General features: G+C 32.4%; 1 protein-coding gene across 8 annotated transcripts in view; it reads right to left on the bottom strand.

Moving 5' to 3' along the window:
• LOC127701418 (uncharacterized) overlaps positions 1 to 17,187 on the bottom strand; it is a 305,234-nt gene that overhangs the window by 195,916 nt on the left and 92,131 nt on the right. For 3 of the 8 annotated variants that reach the window (XM_052205280.1, XM_052205282.1, XM_052205281.1), the window contains one exon: positions 16,706 to 16,810. The exons of the other annotated variants lie outside the window; for them this stretch is intronic. In XM_052205280.1, coding sequence (XP_052061240.1) covers positions 16,706 to 16,810 — 105 coding nt within the window. The remainder of the gene's footprint in view (positions 1 to 16,705; positions 16,811 to 17,187) is intronic. 8 annotated transcript variants of the gene reach the window in all.

Below are 17,187 nucleotides of genomic sequence, written 5' to 3'. Positions count from 1 at the left end.
CTGATACTCGAAATCCAATAGATAAAGGATAGAAACAATCGTTCGCCTCGCAATTTGTCTACAGCAGACATAACTGATTTTTATAGTTTGTTCTTATGTTGTACTGCTACACCACTGTTCCAGGTTAGGAGACGGTTCAAGCAAACTAGTTTAACCCCGCCACAATATGTATATGCCTCTCCCAAGTCAGGAGCCTGTAGTTCAGTTTATGTCGTTGGTTCATGTCCGTCATATTTGTTTTTCGCAAATTGTTTTATTATAAATTAGGCCATTAGTTTTCTCTATTGAATTATTTCATATTTTTCATTTCTGGGCCTTTTATAGCCAACTATACCGTATGGGTTTTCTCATTGTTGAAGGCCGTATGGTTGCCTATAATTGCTTACATCCACTTCATTTGAACATTGGTGGATAGTTGTCTCATTGGCATCATACAAAATCTCCTTATTTTTATCTTTAAAAGAGGTATATGAAAATAGTACATTAACAAGCAAGGAAGCATGACACTTTATCACTGTGCAGGTCAAATTGGCCATTGCAGAAATTGCAAACCTGACTTTGTTGTTTTACAAGACAACAAAAATATTTTTTGGCCAAGGAGTAGATTATTAAAAAAATATATATTCCCATATGTCCCAAGATGTCACTGTTGTCACTATTGTTGATCAAAAGTACATTTCTCATGGGGAAGTTACGAATTCTCAATTGATTGGTTACAATTTAACGTGCAGCGGCAGGTGTTATACTTTGAAGACCACTTAGATGTTCAACTGATTCTTCAGAAAATTAAAGTTGGATTTTGTGAAAATGCAGTTCATTATGCTACATTTATAAACTTTTAACATTTGAGAGGAGGAACGTATAAAACTGATATGAATATGCAGTGCTTTCTTCTAGACTGAAATGGTGAGCGTATGTCGGCAATATAGGTTATGTCTACCAGAAGACATTATTGTGAATTCGAGCCAAATCAACCCATGTTCCGAACATTACTCCTTAATATTGCGTGCTAGTGGAAAAGAAAAAAAATACCAATCTCAATTGAGCGTGTTGGGTTGTTGAACAAAAACCTCCCAAACTCGGGGAGAGCAAGCTGCCGAGACAACAATTGCTAATTGTTAAGGATATTATGTACATCAGTCGTATTCAGAAATCAAAACATGTATGCTGCTGTTTTTCCATTTCATATTTTGAATGTTGAATTTAAGGAATGCTCTGATTTTACAAATTAAATCTTTCTCTTTTGCTTTCGATTGCTATTATCCTGCATTTCATGTAATATTGTTCGCTGAACGGCCAACGATCGGAATTTAATTTTAAGATAAACATTAATAATAAAATTGAGAATGGAAATGGGGAATGTGTCAAAGAGACAACAACCCGACCATAGAGCAGACAACAGCCGAAGGCCACCAATGGGTCGTCAATGCAGCGAGAAACTCCCGCACCCGGAGGCGTCCTTCAGCTGGCCCCTAAACAAATATGTATACTAGTTCAGTGATAATGGACGTCATACTAAACTCCAAATTATACACAAGAAACTAAAATTAAAAATGATACAAGACTAACAAAGGCCAGAGGCTCCTGACGTTGGACAGGCGAAAAATGCGGCGGGGTTAAACATATTTTTTGAGATCTCAACCCTCCCCCTATACCTCTAGCCAATGTAGAAAAAACAAACGTACAACAGTACGCACAGTAAAAGTCCGAGTCCGATGTCAGAATATCTATATGAATTTATGTACATGGGAAATTATGAATTGTTAGATTTGTCTTTTATGAGCTCTCATGCAAATATCAAAAATGAATTCAGGGTTTTGCATGTACAAGTACGGATGTGAATTAAGGATAAAATACTTTATGGAAAACTTATTTCCCATGATGGTAGAATATAAACTTGTATTTTACCCTTTGGCTGTCTTCATGTTGTCTTTTGATAATTTACAGTTTGAAGGAGCATTGTGGTCTTTTGCATCTAGATCCAATACTTTAACGATTTATTTTGCCATTGTAGACAGGATAAAGAACTTTTTGATTTCTTCATCTACACTGAGACTACTATAATGTGTTATAGTAGTCTCAGATCTACACTGGTTGGTGGTGATTTTTCATACGGATTTAGAACTGTTCCAAAGTTTTCCAATTCGATAGTTTTATTGAATTTTGTGGTTTTTTCTTCATTAGGTAAGTGGAAATTTTATTATATAGCTCTGTCTAATCTTTAAATATGACGATCCCGGGAATAACACGTCGATGTATACAATTTCTTGCAACATTGCGAAACTTACGGTATGGTTATATTTTGTATTTCTAAGAATAAATAGAGAGTCTAAAAGGGGTATGTGCACAACAGTTTCCCACAATTTAACTTTGGACGTTTTATTACACAATAATAACTACATGTATATAAACTTTTTTTTCAAATATTGAATACACAACCAAATCTCTGTAAAATAATCCATGTTTGATTTATACAATTTATGCTTCTGAAGGGAGTTGACGGACATCAGCTTAATGTAGGCGTGGCTACTTGTCACTTTTCACCAATCAGCTGTCCTATTGGACAAACATGTGTACGATGATGCTTGAAAACTGGCAGTGACATTGTTATAGTTTTTTTTTTTTTTTTTTTTTTTTTTTACCGACCGTGCAAGGGCTGTATAGCCAGTCAAGGTCGTTAAAAACTTCCATTTGTTGTATAGTTTTTTTGACAATGTATAGAAAAATTATGTTGTTGTTACTATGGGCTTGTCATCAAAAGGGGAACTTCAAACATTTAAAAAAATGCACTCAGGACATATAATTTAATTTAACTTCAAAATGTATGTTCACTATTCAAAAGAAAATCCTATATGCTATCTATAAATTTTTGTTTTAAGATTCATAAAGCTCTGCAGTTTTTTATCGACACGTGCCATACTCCTCGTGTATGTCATTCATGACCAGTGTGTATTGTAAACTTCTATGATCATATGTTGATTAGAAACTTTTAAATAGACAACGCTTATATATATTAAGAAAAACGAAGTTTTAAAAATGAATTGTAACATGAATGGTAATTTTTCCTTTGATCTTCGAGTGAGTAAAATTCTGTTACTTTTACAGGAGTGGGTTAACTGAATGATTGTTTAGTTACTGAACTCTCGATCCTATCCCGTCGTTGATTGCTTGTCATAGCAAAAGCAAAGAAGGGGGGAGGGGCTTAGACCAGTGCTCTTACTTCCATCTCAGAAGTTGTTATGTTACTGTCTAGCTCCGCCTCCTCGGCCTACTAAACAAAGAAATCAATGACCACAAATGTCCTAATAAATTTTAAAAAAAATGCATACACAACAATTTATAAAAAACTAAATTCGGGAAAGGGGGAGGGGGAAGGGGCTTATCTTAACACTAGCCAACTTGTAAACCTAACACTAAATCAAAAATAATTCCATAAACTTGAAGCAAATAAACGCTCGAGGAGAGCTACAAAAAGGAACAATGTGGTCTATAAAGGAAGAGGCGATATTGATAAATTCGTGGACACTTGTTTTTATCGTGTCAAATCGAATATTCCAAAAACTTGTCACTTGATTTTCAGCCGTTTCATTTCCTCTACTTTTCAAATGTATATCTCTGTGAATTGAACATGCTTGAATTATTTATCTCAGGACCTTACGCACTCAACAGTCCATTTATTAGTCGATATTTTCATGGTGTTGGGAAAGTGAGGAACCTTATCAAGAAGTTTGAGAAAATATTTCCTTCTTATCACAACTAAGCTGTTCTAAAACTACACGTCATATTGGTTTGAAAGGGGAACACTTCAATAACACTTACATCGCTCTCTAATCAATAACACTTACATCGCTCTCTAATCAATAAACCTTGGTGAAAGTATCACGACAACAATTCATTTACAAGTAATGAAACATAAAATCTAATCCTACTAAAAAAATATAATCGATGAGTTCATTTTCTAAAAATAAGGGACGTTTTATCTTAGAAAGCTCCACTATTTGATTCATGAAAAGTACAGTTAAGTTTAACCGTTGACATGTGTCACCGCACAGTAATGTAACACTTTGGCATGTGTCATCGCACAGTAATGTTATAAATCATATATAGCACCGCCTAACTCATTAACACATTTAATCCACTCAAAGCTACGCTTTTCGTGAATCAAATACGGTAATTCGTAAGGGGCGTGCTACATATATAACATATTACTATACATTTGATGGAATTTATGACTTACTCGCAATCTGTGGTATATATACAGAGGCTTGAAACGTTAAAGAAAAATAACCTTTTATAGAAAGGATTCATAACTATGAAAAATATGTTTTGCAAATCGAAAGTGTAATGAAATTACGAAGTTTCACGCCGTTAGGGAAGGGGCTGGGTGGGGTTTAAAGAATATAGAATATTGGGTCAATACTACAGAAAATGGGCCAATACTACAAAAAATGGGCCAATACTACAGAAAATTGGCCAATACTACAGAAAAATGGGCCAATACTACAGAAAATGGGCCAATACTACAGAAAAATGGGTCAATACTACAGAAAAATGGGCAAATACTATAGAAAAATGGGCCAATACTTTCAAAAATGGTCCAAACAAATACAGAATAGAGAAAAATAGATAAAAAAATAAGGAATAGAGAATAATAGGGTGCTAAAATATGTAGAATAGAGAATAATGGCTTGAATCGTTAAAGAAAAATAGCCTTTTATAGAAAGGATTCATAACTATGAAAAATATGTTTTGCAAATCGAAAGTGTAATGAAATTACGAAGTTTCACGCCGTTAGGGAAGGGGCTGGATGGGATTTAAAGAATATAGAATATTGGTTCAATACTACAAAAAATGGGCCAATACTACAAAAATGGGCCAATACTACAGAAAATTGGCCAATACTACAGAAAATGGGCCAATACTACAGAAAAATGGGTCAATACTACAGAAAAATGGGCAAATACTATAGAAAAATGGGCCAATACTATCAAAAATGGTCCAAACAAATACAAAATAGAGAAAATCGATAAAAAAAAATAAGGAATAGAGAATAATAGGGTGCTAAAATATTGTGAATAGAGAATAATGGCCGAACAAATAAAGAATAGAGAAAAATGACATAAACAGATAAAGAATACGGAAAAGAAGGAACGCCAACCCAGCCCTTCATTATAGAGTTTTGATCACTTTTTACAGAGATTTATAGTATTATATGTCACTGCTTTTAATAAAACAATAATAAATGAAAGAAACATCTAATTACCGCTTAAAAAAAACTGAATTCAGGACATATAATTGAATTCAACATAAAATTAAAGTATATCATTACAAAAAATATTATTTTTAAATTGAAATGTGTGTGTTAAGATCATCAAAGCAATATTCATAACGTAATACTGGTTTTTATCGGCACGTGTCATAATTAGGGATTCATAGGTCATGTGTGATCAATGTTTATTCTAGGTTCTCCGGTCAAGTTGGTCAAATTTTTCTAATGAACAAGTTTTGAAGATGAAATATTAACAATAAATTTGATGGAAATTTAGATGTGCTTTTCTTTTAAACTTATTTTCAGCAGTGAGAAACAGCCTTAAAATGTTGAAAAAACCAAAAATATAATAAAAGGATGCATATCTATTAGGTTTTTTGAAAAATTCAAGTGTTATGAAATTTGAAGAATTACGCAATTAACGCATCTTGATCACTTTTAATAAAACAGTAAAGCATTAATATATACATAAATGAATAACTTTGGAAAGACTGGACATTCGAGGTCAATACGTTGTGGACAGGGTGGTGTGTAACTTACTGGTACAGGAGGCTAGCGTTTCTACGAAAACTACGATGAACTTAGTCAAATATAAGCTAACAAATATTGAATGACGTAGCGAGCTTAATAATCACTATAGCAACCGGGTAAATGGAAACAAACTACAAACATATCGACTTTTTTAAAGAAAATTTCCACGTTTAACCATGTATGTGATGAAACATTCCCAAATACTAGAGACGATGTTTGACAGTGTTTCACTCAGGCTCGTTGCCTCTTGCCCTTGAGACCGGGTATAACGTATACTCCAGGCCGCCTATTCGCTTTGAACAGAGACTATACCGATACTGCTAACTTGGTGAAATTGAAACAGAGAAACATTTTCTAATGGTGTGTCCATAATACTTAGATTTCAGACATGTATAAGTCTTGAATGTGCCAAATTGTATGAACTTAGGTGAACAATTTGTTGAAATCATGACAAGGGAAGAAACCAGGAAATGTTTTTTAAGACGTTAAATAAATTCATTGCACGTCGAAAACTTTTAACATTTGACGCGTGAGTAATGCGAGTGTTTTAATTGTAAGTGTATTTTATTGATAACTGTGATAATTATATTAAACTTAATTTTTTAATTTTAATTCTCTTTTTATAATTATGTAATAGATGTACGCCTCTCATATCTGATATGTGATGATTAAGTCTGATTTACATAGAAGTAATAAATAAATATTTGTCTTTTGTTCTAAAAAGAGCAATTATTTTTCATAAAACAGGAACAGTGTCATTATCTCAAATTTTGCAGATGCAGTCACACTTTCTGAAGATGTTTTGCAGATATGGATTTGGATTGAAATCTTATTTGCGTCTATTTTTCTGTCATCAAATTGATACCTTATCACTGCTTTTGTATGGCAATATGAATGTCCGTTCTATCTTGTCTTTTTCTGGTTTAATTGCCAAAATCTGAACTTTTTGCTGATAAATCATGACACATCTATGTAAATATTGATACGCTTCAAATAACATGATTATTGTAAGTAGAGATTTTAAAAAGTGTCTCATAAGTCAATTTTATGTCTGGGTATTGATTGAATGTTTTAACTGGTGATGTATATTGTGTATTTTATTATGTCAATCAATGTGCGACACTGTAATAAAATACAATTTATCTATTTATCTTACGTTTCATTTCATTTACATGCTCCAAAATAGTATCAGCCCAGACCCTACATGTAATACCTATTTTTGTTAAAAAAAACGTTAAGGGGGCGGTAGAAGCCCCCCCCCCCCTTTTTTCCCCTTTCCCCCAAAAAAGAAGGTAACAAATTGAATTTAAATACATCATCTAGATAATTGTTATATTACGCGACGTCATTTTGTGTCAGCCAAACCCAATTCAACAATAAGGAGTGTGTCCAGAGATCGAAAAGGTATTTAACTTGATGAATCAAAAATATTAATATAAATTGTTCTTCGTTAAAAAAAAAAATATTTCAAGAAACTCTCTGGAAGTTTTGATATACTCAAACTTGGCCAGGAGTTTTTTTTTTTGAATTTCGTTCATTTCCTGTTTTCTTTCAAAGTTGATTAAGCCTGGTTCATTTTCTTTCGGTTTTCACCTATTAATTAGGTTTAATAAGTAAGAGTTAGATTTATTTCCATAATGATCTGGTTTAGTAATAAATATCTGAATTCCTGAAACGAGTTCAATTTAAACATTAATTACGCTTGGAAATACATTTTGAGAAATTAATTTGTCACAATTTCGCTTTTGTCTTCTGTCCTAGCTAGTTTCGTTCTGAATATGCATGAAATACTTGCCACTGAAAGCTAAGCAAACAAATATTCACCAATTCATCTGCAATTGCGTAATTATCTGTTACATACCCGTCATTTTGTCACATGTTTAGTACTATCCTTTTAACACATTTCGTGCAGTAAGATTTTGTTCTACATTAATTTTTACTTGTTCTTGTCTAGTATTAACATTCCTTGAACAGGTTTAAATATAAACATTAATTTGTTGCATTGGTACTTGAAACACGGTTTTGCACATTTGAGCATTATAAAGACCTAAAAATACACTCGTTTTGTTCTTAAACGAGTTGAATGTGAAACTATTTTTTGAACTAACTTGTCAATTTACTAATTTAAGGACTTGAATGTTATCATAGAAAATAGAATACACAGATATTTGATAGAAATTATCAGTAAACTGTATATGGTAGAAAAAGTATTGTATTGTATTATACTAAAAGGATTTAAGAAACATTGTACTTATCTATATACAGCCCTGTCCTTAAAGATATTAACATTATCAGGGTATCTTGCTGTTGAATCTGTGAACAGCTTTTGTGCAATACATTCATAATTAAGTGTTTTTAATTAATTTTTTTTATATAATAGTATGCATATTTTTGGGCTAGAATGTAAATATTTTACCGCTTCCTCTTAGTTAACATGTGTCTCCAATCACGAAAACACCACACTGTGTGTATTACATTATAAGAAATAATAACACAGGCCTCTATAGTAAATTCTTTGTAGTCACCATCCTTATGATCTAGACCAGAAACCTTGGCATAGAATCGAGTCAGCATATATCAATTGTAATATTAGGGGGAGCGACATGGGGTACTCATTTCCAAAATCCTGCTTTAGGTAATTTTTCCCCACTACCCACTTTTCTTCACTACTTTTCCCAAGATGCCACACTATATCCCACATTCCAACTCTTTTTACGACCTTTATAACACATCCCCACTTTATTTTACCACCTATATCCCACATCCCTAAACTGGGGTCCTAGCTCACTGATTGCTAAGGTTGACAGAACGACGAAGTATAAGATTGGGTCAGGATGCCAGGCTAGTCAACCACCTCATGTAGTAGTGGTTTCGGTTTGTATAAGCATACAACAAAAGTCTATGTTGGTAGTCAGTAATTATTTTACTTTACATATTTTACGATTGGTGACATGTCGTGATAAAATTGCTTCTACCGTGATCTGACTTTGAAAATCATTCAGTAATTTCCGACATGACAGACCAAATATAGAAACAGTTTTATCTTTACAAGTGGTTCTATTAGAACATTCTTTGCAACACTTAGTGTAAAGTTAAACTGATTGAAATACAGACAGTGTGTCTACGCTTCGCTTTGTATCGGTGTTTTGATTTATTGAGAGTCTGCAATTTTTAAACTGTTCAAACATTTTGAAAGAGGAAAAATAGACGGTAGTAGTTTGAAACACAGACATTGCTGTCACATGAACTGATGTATTCTAGTGTCATGTTCGTTGATAGAACAACAAATGTTTATCAGTTGATTAGTGCTACAACATTATTGTTCTACTTAATTAACTGTATCTCAATTTTGCGTGTGTTTGCATTTCGAATATAACATAGTGCTTGCAATGTACTACTTAAACATTATCCATCTACCGGAACAGATAATTTATACATTCCACTTTCTGTAAAATGAAAAAAAAAATAACACTATAAAGTTGGTGCATTCGAAACGCTTTTTGGTATTTTCCTTTATCGGGAACGCTTAAACTATAGATATTCAAAGCCATGGATGTTTACAATCTTGAGGAAAATTAATAGATGACTGTAACTGTAACAATTTTGTTTTTCTTGTTTTTGTGGTTCTTTGATGATTATTTCTTAAACAAAACATGGATTTTCATCTTTTCTGCATGAGAACGTCTGGATTTCTACAGAAGTCACACTATATATATAAACATTGACATATAATTGTCTTATATGGCTCTGATATGTATAAAAAGAGTTGAGGTTCAAAAAGGCCAATGACATAGCAACCCTACCACAAAAACAACATAAAAAATATGAAGAGGGTCACATCACATCACTTTACATAATTCAGTCTAAAATAATTTAAAACCGTCACACGGTATTGCTATAACACATGATAACTCCAACACGGAAATAAGTCACATGAAAAAAGTAACAAACTAGCACATTTGGTACATGTATATGTAGTACAAAAGTCGCAGAAAACATCACTTATCCATGTCGATGTCAAGTTTTTACAACAATACAACACTAAGACTAATGTTATGGCTTCAATTTACTATTTTGGCATTGCACAAGTTCATGTTTTTCTCTGACTGTTAATGAAGTCTTAACGCTAAATCCATTGGATGTTAGATGTGTACTGATTAATATTTTAATCTTAGACACATGATTTTTTTTATTAGTTATTGGCTTTGAACTAACTTTCAGTAACTGCGAGTACATTGTCATTTCGACGCCTTTTGTAGCTTACTATGCTGTATGGGTTTTGCTAATTGTTGAAGGACGTTCGTTGACCCTTTTGTCCGTAGAAATATCACAAAGGACCTCCTTAGTGCACTAAGAACAGGATACGGACTAGGGACCTGATGGGATGATATAGTAGGCACAAAGGAGTATAAAAGTAGACCATGTCTAAATAAATAAATAGAAATTTTATAATCATATCTTTAGTAATACTATTACGAAGTCATTTAATGGTTGTCGACACGTGCCACACTCAATTGATTGTCACTTGTGTGTAATCGATTGAAATTCGTGTTCATTAAAGCAGGACCAGTTTTTTACGCACGTGCACACATTATTTCAGCATGTTCTAGGTTTTTTGTTTAATGGGTCTTGTATTTTGTATAAAAAATAAAAATTTGATGTATTTTTACGCATCGGAAAAGGTAAATTTTTCTGCATTTGTTTAATCTGTTTTCCAAAAAGTTCCATATTAGAAAAACAATTAAATATAATTGATCGTTTTTTTTTAAATTTTAACGAATTCTTAAAAGAAATTCTTAAAATAAAATAAAATACAAATAGAAGGTAAAAAATAATTCAACAATAACTTATCAATTAATTATTGAGAATTTACTCCCCTCTGATTTATATCATTTTTTGGCAAATTTTTTATAAAACGCAACACTAGATTATTCTTTTTAGTTCCCATTTTCAAATATTCAATTTTTGTAAAATAAATGTATAAACACAAATTTCATACATTATTTTATTGTCTACAAAAAGTTTGCAGTTCGAACGTTAAATTGATTACGTCATGTTTAATGTTCAAAGCATGTGGTTAGACTAAAACCCTGAGTTTTCCCTTATCAATGGATGTATCGCCATCGAAAGCAATGACGGCCTGTAACCAACGCCTCAACGATTAAAAGAAATGTCAATTTATTCTATCGGGCATGTTTAGAGTTCTGATTTGTATCTTTTGATTTGGGCTCTTTCCCACTCATTACAGTGAAGTTTGGCAATTATGGGGTTTAATTACATAATAGTGGTCATTATCGTGATATATGGACTTCACAAAGGACAGTGGTATTGACTAAGAAAGCGGTAATGACTGAGCCGTAGGCGAGTTCATTATCGCTGTCACAGTCAATACCATTGTCCTACGGGCAGTCCATGTATCACGATAATGACCAGTTCTTCAATAACTATAATGTTTATTTCATTGAAGAACCATGTTTTTGAAAATTCTCATAAATTCAAATTGTTCAAAGCAAACTCGAGTTATTGTACGATTTCTATAGGAGAGAGTGAAGACCAGTCATAATGATAACTATAAGTCACTGCCATTCATTTAAGTGCAATTTTTTCAGTATATCAATACAAAATAAAGTTAGAATTTTATAATTAACGAATCGCGATTGCGTTTTATTAAAGGGACATCACTCTAAACAGAAAAACCACGCCCCACTGGTCATTAACATGTAAAAGTCCGTTAACGACCGTTTTTCTGGTCCGTTTTTTTCTGTTAAAGACCGATGGAATTACTGAAGAATAAAGAATGTCATGTGGCCCCTTGTTATCCAATAAGATAAGCTAATTCTTAACCGATATGAAATAAACATTATTAGGGCTATACATGTTTTTCTGCAGTCGATTATTTTGGCATTTTAGTATGTGGGAAACATTCATGGCGCGAATCAGTCTATAATGGCATTCGAAGAATTCATAAGCATTTGAAGTAAGCATGAATAGTAGTTATATGAGGATCAATCCTTATTTGATAAAAAAAATCACCAAAATGTGTGTCGCGTTTTTAAATTCCGTCAGTATATATTTGGAGTTAAGCATTTTTGTTAGGAAAACATAATATAATAGGGACTTATTGACTAGCTCCATGGCACCAAGGAATATATATCCTTTGTATGGTTCAAATTTATTTAATCTCAATTCAAAAATGTTTATATCAAAAATAAGGAAATGTGGTATGACTGCCGAAGAGACAACTATCTACTAGAGATCAAATGACAATGACCAATAAATTAAAGGTCACCGTACGGCCTTCAACAACAAGAAAAACCCATATCGTAGAGTCCGCTATAATAAAGGTCCCGACATTAAAAATGTGAAACAATCCAAACCAGAAATCTAACGGCTTAATTTATACAATACAATTTACGAAAAACAAATATGACAGACACTAACCAACGACAATTAAACAAATTAATTTTGAATTTCTGTCCTAATAATTTTATTACTTTCAATTATGTGACCAGCATGCGATTTTCAGTCGTATGGTGGTATCAGGGTCAAAATGAGATTTTGGCATTTTTATGAAGTATACATAGATGCAAAACACCCTGACAAGTTATTTTGCTAGATTCTGCAAAATGACAGAACAATGGTCAATTTTGTAACTTTAGATTTTATTAAAAATGTTCATTTTCTTTCTCAATTTTTCACATGTTTTTTTCATCTATTATAGTTATCTTTGAAACTTGTCATTTTGTTGTTTTTTTGTTGTTTTTTTTTTGGTGTTTTTTGGACAAAGCAACTAAAGAATATTTATTTCTATATCAACCATTCGGTTGCCATAGCAACAATGTACCGGAATCTGCTATCTAAATAATAATAACTTGAACATTTCTCTTTCTCTAAAGGAAAAGTACATTAATGCTAAGAAAGTGAATACCAAGATATTTTTTCTTTACAATGTGAACAATGAGGTTACTCCAAAAACTTGTTCATGCTGCAGTCTGCATTAGTAATAAATTGAAGAAAAGTATAAAGACTGCACTTTGAAATGCCTACAATGATCCAAAGTTTATTTTCAGGACCCTTTGAGAATTAATGTTAATTCAGATCAATGCAAAGAAATTTAAAACATAAATTGTGTGAATTTAAAACGCGATTATAAACGGGATTTAACTTAAATTATTAATTTTATGTAAAAAATATACTTATCTTGTATATCTAAACATAAGATTCGAATGTCCTCAAATCAAGAAAAATGAAACTTAAACTTTATTTTTCCGCATGATATTATAGGACATTAAATAACAGGTGCCCCCGATTACGTTTCATGACTTTACATCGACGTTTTCTCATTATGACGTTTACCGCCATACACCTAGAAATGTCATGGCGGGTCACATATTAGGACGAGGTTCACTTTCGGTAAGGTATATCCTTGGATTTAAACTTTATCATAGAATAGCTAAAAGGTCACAGAATGGATGTTAGATGCCTCTTTTTCAAAAGCCTGTAGATATGCTAGGTAAAACAAATATCTTCATACTAGCACACAATAATCTCCAAATTCAATTCTTTTAGGAGATTTGTGCATTGTTCGGACCGAACGCTTAAGGAAAACTTTGGCAACAACCTGCAATCCAATCAATCGAGGTAAAAGTAAAAATTGAATCCCTATGCGTAAATTATTTTTAGATCAGGGATGGCGGCCAGAGTAAATTATTCCTTAATTTGTTGTAAATTATGGGGAAATTTAACCAAAACTGACATTACAACGCAAATCATTATACATAATTTAGGGTCACGACTGAAGCATCTTCGCTAGCCAAGGGTTGCGATCCACTCCCCTCCTCTCCACCCTTGGCGGATTGAGATAGAATTTCGGAGACACAAGGTAATGATTTTCATTGGTTGCAGTCGAAACTCGCTGCATCCAATCAAAAAGCGCCTATAACATGATCACGTGTAAATGTAGAAAGTGTATGTAAACAATTGCCACGTGCTTTTTCTGCAACAAGTCTTTACATCCCTAAACATACGACTATATTTAGTGACAATTTGAATGATTTTAATCAATTAATAGAAGTTCCTGTGTATGTTTCTTGCACAAATGCATGAATGTCGACGTATATTTTCGTTTCCTGTTTTACCAAGTGTGTAGAATCTAGACGCTACCGTGTTTTTACCTCCATATTGAAGAGTTCAAGTGCTACCATTGGTCAATAGTAATGTATTCGGAATGGGCGTGACTTTAATCTACCGATAGATGGCACAACATTGTTATCACAAATATTGACTTAATCTGCCAAGGGTGGAGAGGAGGAAGTGGATCGCAACCCTTGGCTAGCGAAGATGCGACTGAAGTAGAAATGCCAAAAAAGGTATGGAATTTGTTTTAATATTTATATCACAGCTGTTTATATTCGAAATTTGTCGAATTTGTAACTAATATACAAAAAAACTTTAATTAAAATTTAATGGCCAATTATCATGGACATAGTATTACTCTTTTTCTCCTTGACAACATCTATGTACATTTCGGCAATACAGCTTATCGAGCTGTTATATGTTTTCCTTTGGGCACCAATTTCGCTCCTTTAATAGCAGACGTTAACTCAGTTAAGACCCATCTAGATTCCAGTGAATGGATAATTAAACTACACTTTCCATTTACTTATTTTGTTGTTTTTTCGTTAAATAATAAAGATTTTTCTGGATTTTCTGCTAAAAGGAACTTACTTTAAATAAATCAAATGCAAAGAGCAATTATAGCTGTTCTTTCCTCAATTTAGATATATATTGTAGTTTCATACGAGAAACACTCTACACAAAGGTAACGATAAAAGGGACGTTTTTGCGTTCTCTATTACACACTTAACCTTTTATGGGCGGTGTATTGCTTATTCTTACATGTATATTGAGCTCTTACACAACTCCTCAAGGTTAGAGAGAGGGTTTGGTGCCCACAAACATGTTTAACCCCGCTGCATTCTATATGTGAAAATTCCAAGCCTATTTTTTTTCATTTTAGTTTTTTTTTAATGTGTCATGTCAGGGCCTTTGAAAGCTTGCTATGCAGAATTAGTTACTCTCATTTTAGAAGGCTGTACGTGCTTGCTTCCATTTTTTTGGTATCTGATGGCGAGTTGTCTCAATGGCAGTCAAACTACATCTTCTTATTTTATATGAATCATTTTGAAATAGTTGATCACCATTGAGTTTAGAACTCGTCCAATACAATGTTGATATACATTTTGTAATTCTTTGATATAAATGTCATATAAATCTAGCTAGAACTGTATGGTGAGGGCGTTTACAAGACCGGACAGACGCTGCACGGACAGATATTTCTTTGTTTCGCACATGGCAAAAGTAACAGATCAGTTATAGAAATAATCAGTTGATCATAATGTTTAATAAATTATATAGATTTTATTTTCTTTCAATATTTTCTGCTATGTTATTGAACATTATTGTAATGACTTTTATACACTGTATTTATGTAAGGCATTAATATGTTTATGCTTTTCTATAAGGGGCTTGAGGGAAAATTGGTTGAAATACTAACTGTGTTATTATCTTACAATAAAGTATTGTTTTGTTATTGCTATTGTTTGTGGATTGAATAAAATTTACAGAACATATTTTTTGGTATTTTTTATGAACTTTTCTAGTAAACTCCACTTTTTGTATTGTAATAATACATCTCCTACATACGAAAAGACATGGAAGAGCATTTCAACATCCCATACAAACAGACGTGGTAGTGTATTTATACATCCCCTACAGACACACAGACGTGGTAGTGTCCTTTTTCAACTCTATATATATATGCCAAAATGACATGGTATCGCGTTTTTAAATTTCCTGCAGACAAACAGACATGTCAAATAATGATGGTTTATTTATACATCCCCAACAAATAAATGAATATGATGGTGTATTTATACATCCATACAGACTACCATGCGTCGAAGTATACTCATACATCCCTTCAAAATAGAACGCAGTAGTGTATTTATACATCCGCTAAAGACAAACATATATCCATTACATACAACCAGAAATGGCAGTGTATTTATACATCTACAGGAGTCAGACCGATGTAGTAGTGTATTTATACATCCCGACAGACAGAAGGACGTATTAGTGTATTTATACTTTCACAACGTATTACATACCTAATATCAATTATGAAATTGACTGGTTATTAATAAATGTTTGAAAAAAATAAAATGCTATGGTTTCTAAAATTATCTTAGATCTAATTAAAACTGTTCTAAACTGAAAAAAAAGCTAGTTTCCTGTACCAACAGACAAGAATAATGTTTTAATTGGTATATTAACCTTATAAAACTGTTAAAACCAATAGTTGCACGACATATGTTTTTTTAATAGTCCACCTCTCATTGGTAAAACAAAATTAAGTGACGCCAAGACATATTATCATATAATATAATATACAGTCAAATAAGAAAAATTACACAATGCATCTAAAACTTAGAGAAACCACTTAATTTAATGTGATGGTCAAATTGTGTGCCCATTGTCAGACGTTTGCTTTCGTCTTAAGGAAAGTCACACTATTTTCTTTTGAACCATGGTACATGTACTAAAAATCAGAATTCAATATCGGAAAATGAAGACAAATTGAAAGTTTTTAATTATTTTGGATTAAATAATTTTTCTTAAGCAATTAAGTAAGGAAATCAATATCAATGTACAGTCTAATATTAGGACATGTACCTAATATTAGTACATGTACCTATTATTTATTTATTATTTCAAAATTCTGCAGACTAAAAGAACAATTCTGACAAATCAGTAAATGCAATGTTATTTTTAAAACCTTATGTAAGTGGTTCTCTATTACAAATATCACTAAGTACAATGCAAGTATATAATATCGAATGTTACCTGAGATGTTTTAACCATGGGATCCATTCCTTTCTCTTCAACAAGCCATTGTGTTACCTCCAACCCTCCATTCTCAGCTGCCAAATGTAATGCTGTTTTACCTTCCTATAATGACAACATATATTTTACTTTCTGAGAAGTCAAAAATGAAAAACGAAAACACTTTCGTGTTTATTTATTTTTTAAAACGAAAGTGTTGTTTTTCGTTTTTTATTTCTTACAACCAAAAATGAAAAACACAAGTATTTTCGTTTCTCGTTTTTAATATCATAAAACAAAAAAGAATTGCGACATTTGAATTGAATTTTTCTTTTCAATTCTGAGAATTTGTCATGGAAACCGCGAACACTATATCCTTTTTGTTTTCCTAGTCATCATTATCCGCCTTATTTCGCATATTATCGTTGTTTGTATACTGTATGTGATGTAGACAGAATAGAACACCGGACTTAGGAATCAGTTGCAAGATACGTACTAGATAG

Source organism: Mytilus californianus, unplaced genomic scaffold, assembly GCF_021869535.1.
Source record: "Mytilus californianus isolate M0D057914Y unplaced genomic scaffold, xbMytCali1.0.p SCAF_5, whole genome shotgun sequence".
Taxonomy (NCBI): Eukaryota; Metazoa; Mollusca; class Bivalvia; order Mytilida; family Mytilidae; genus Mytilus; species Mytilus californianus.
The sequence above is the reverse complement of the archived record's forward strand: the minus strand, read 5'-3'. Positions and strand labels throughout refer to the sequence as shown.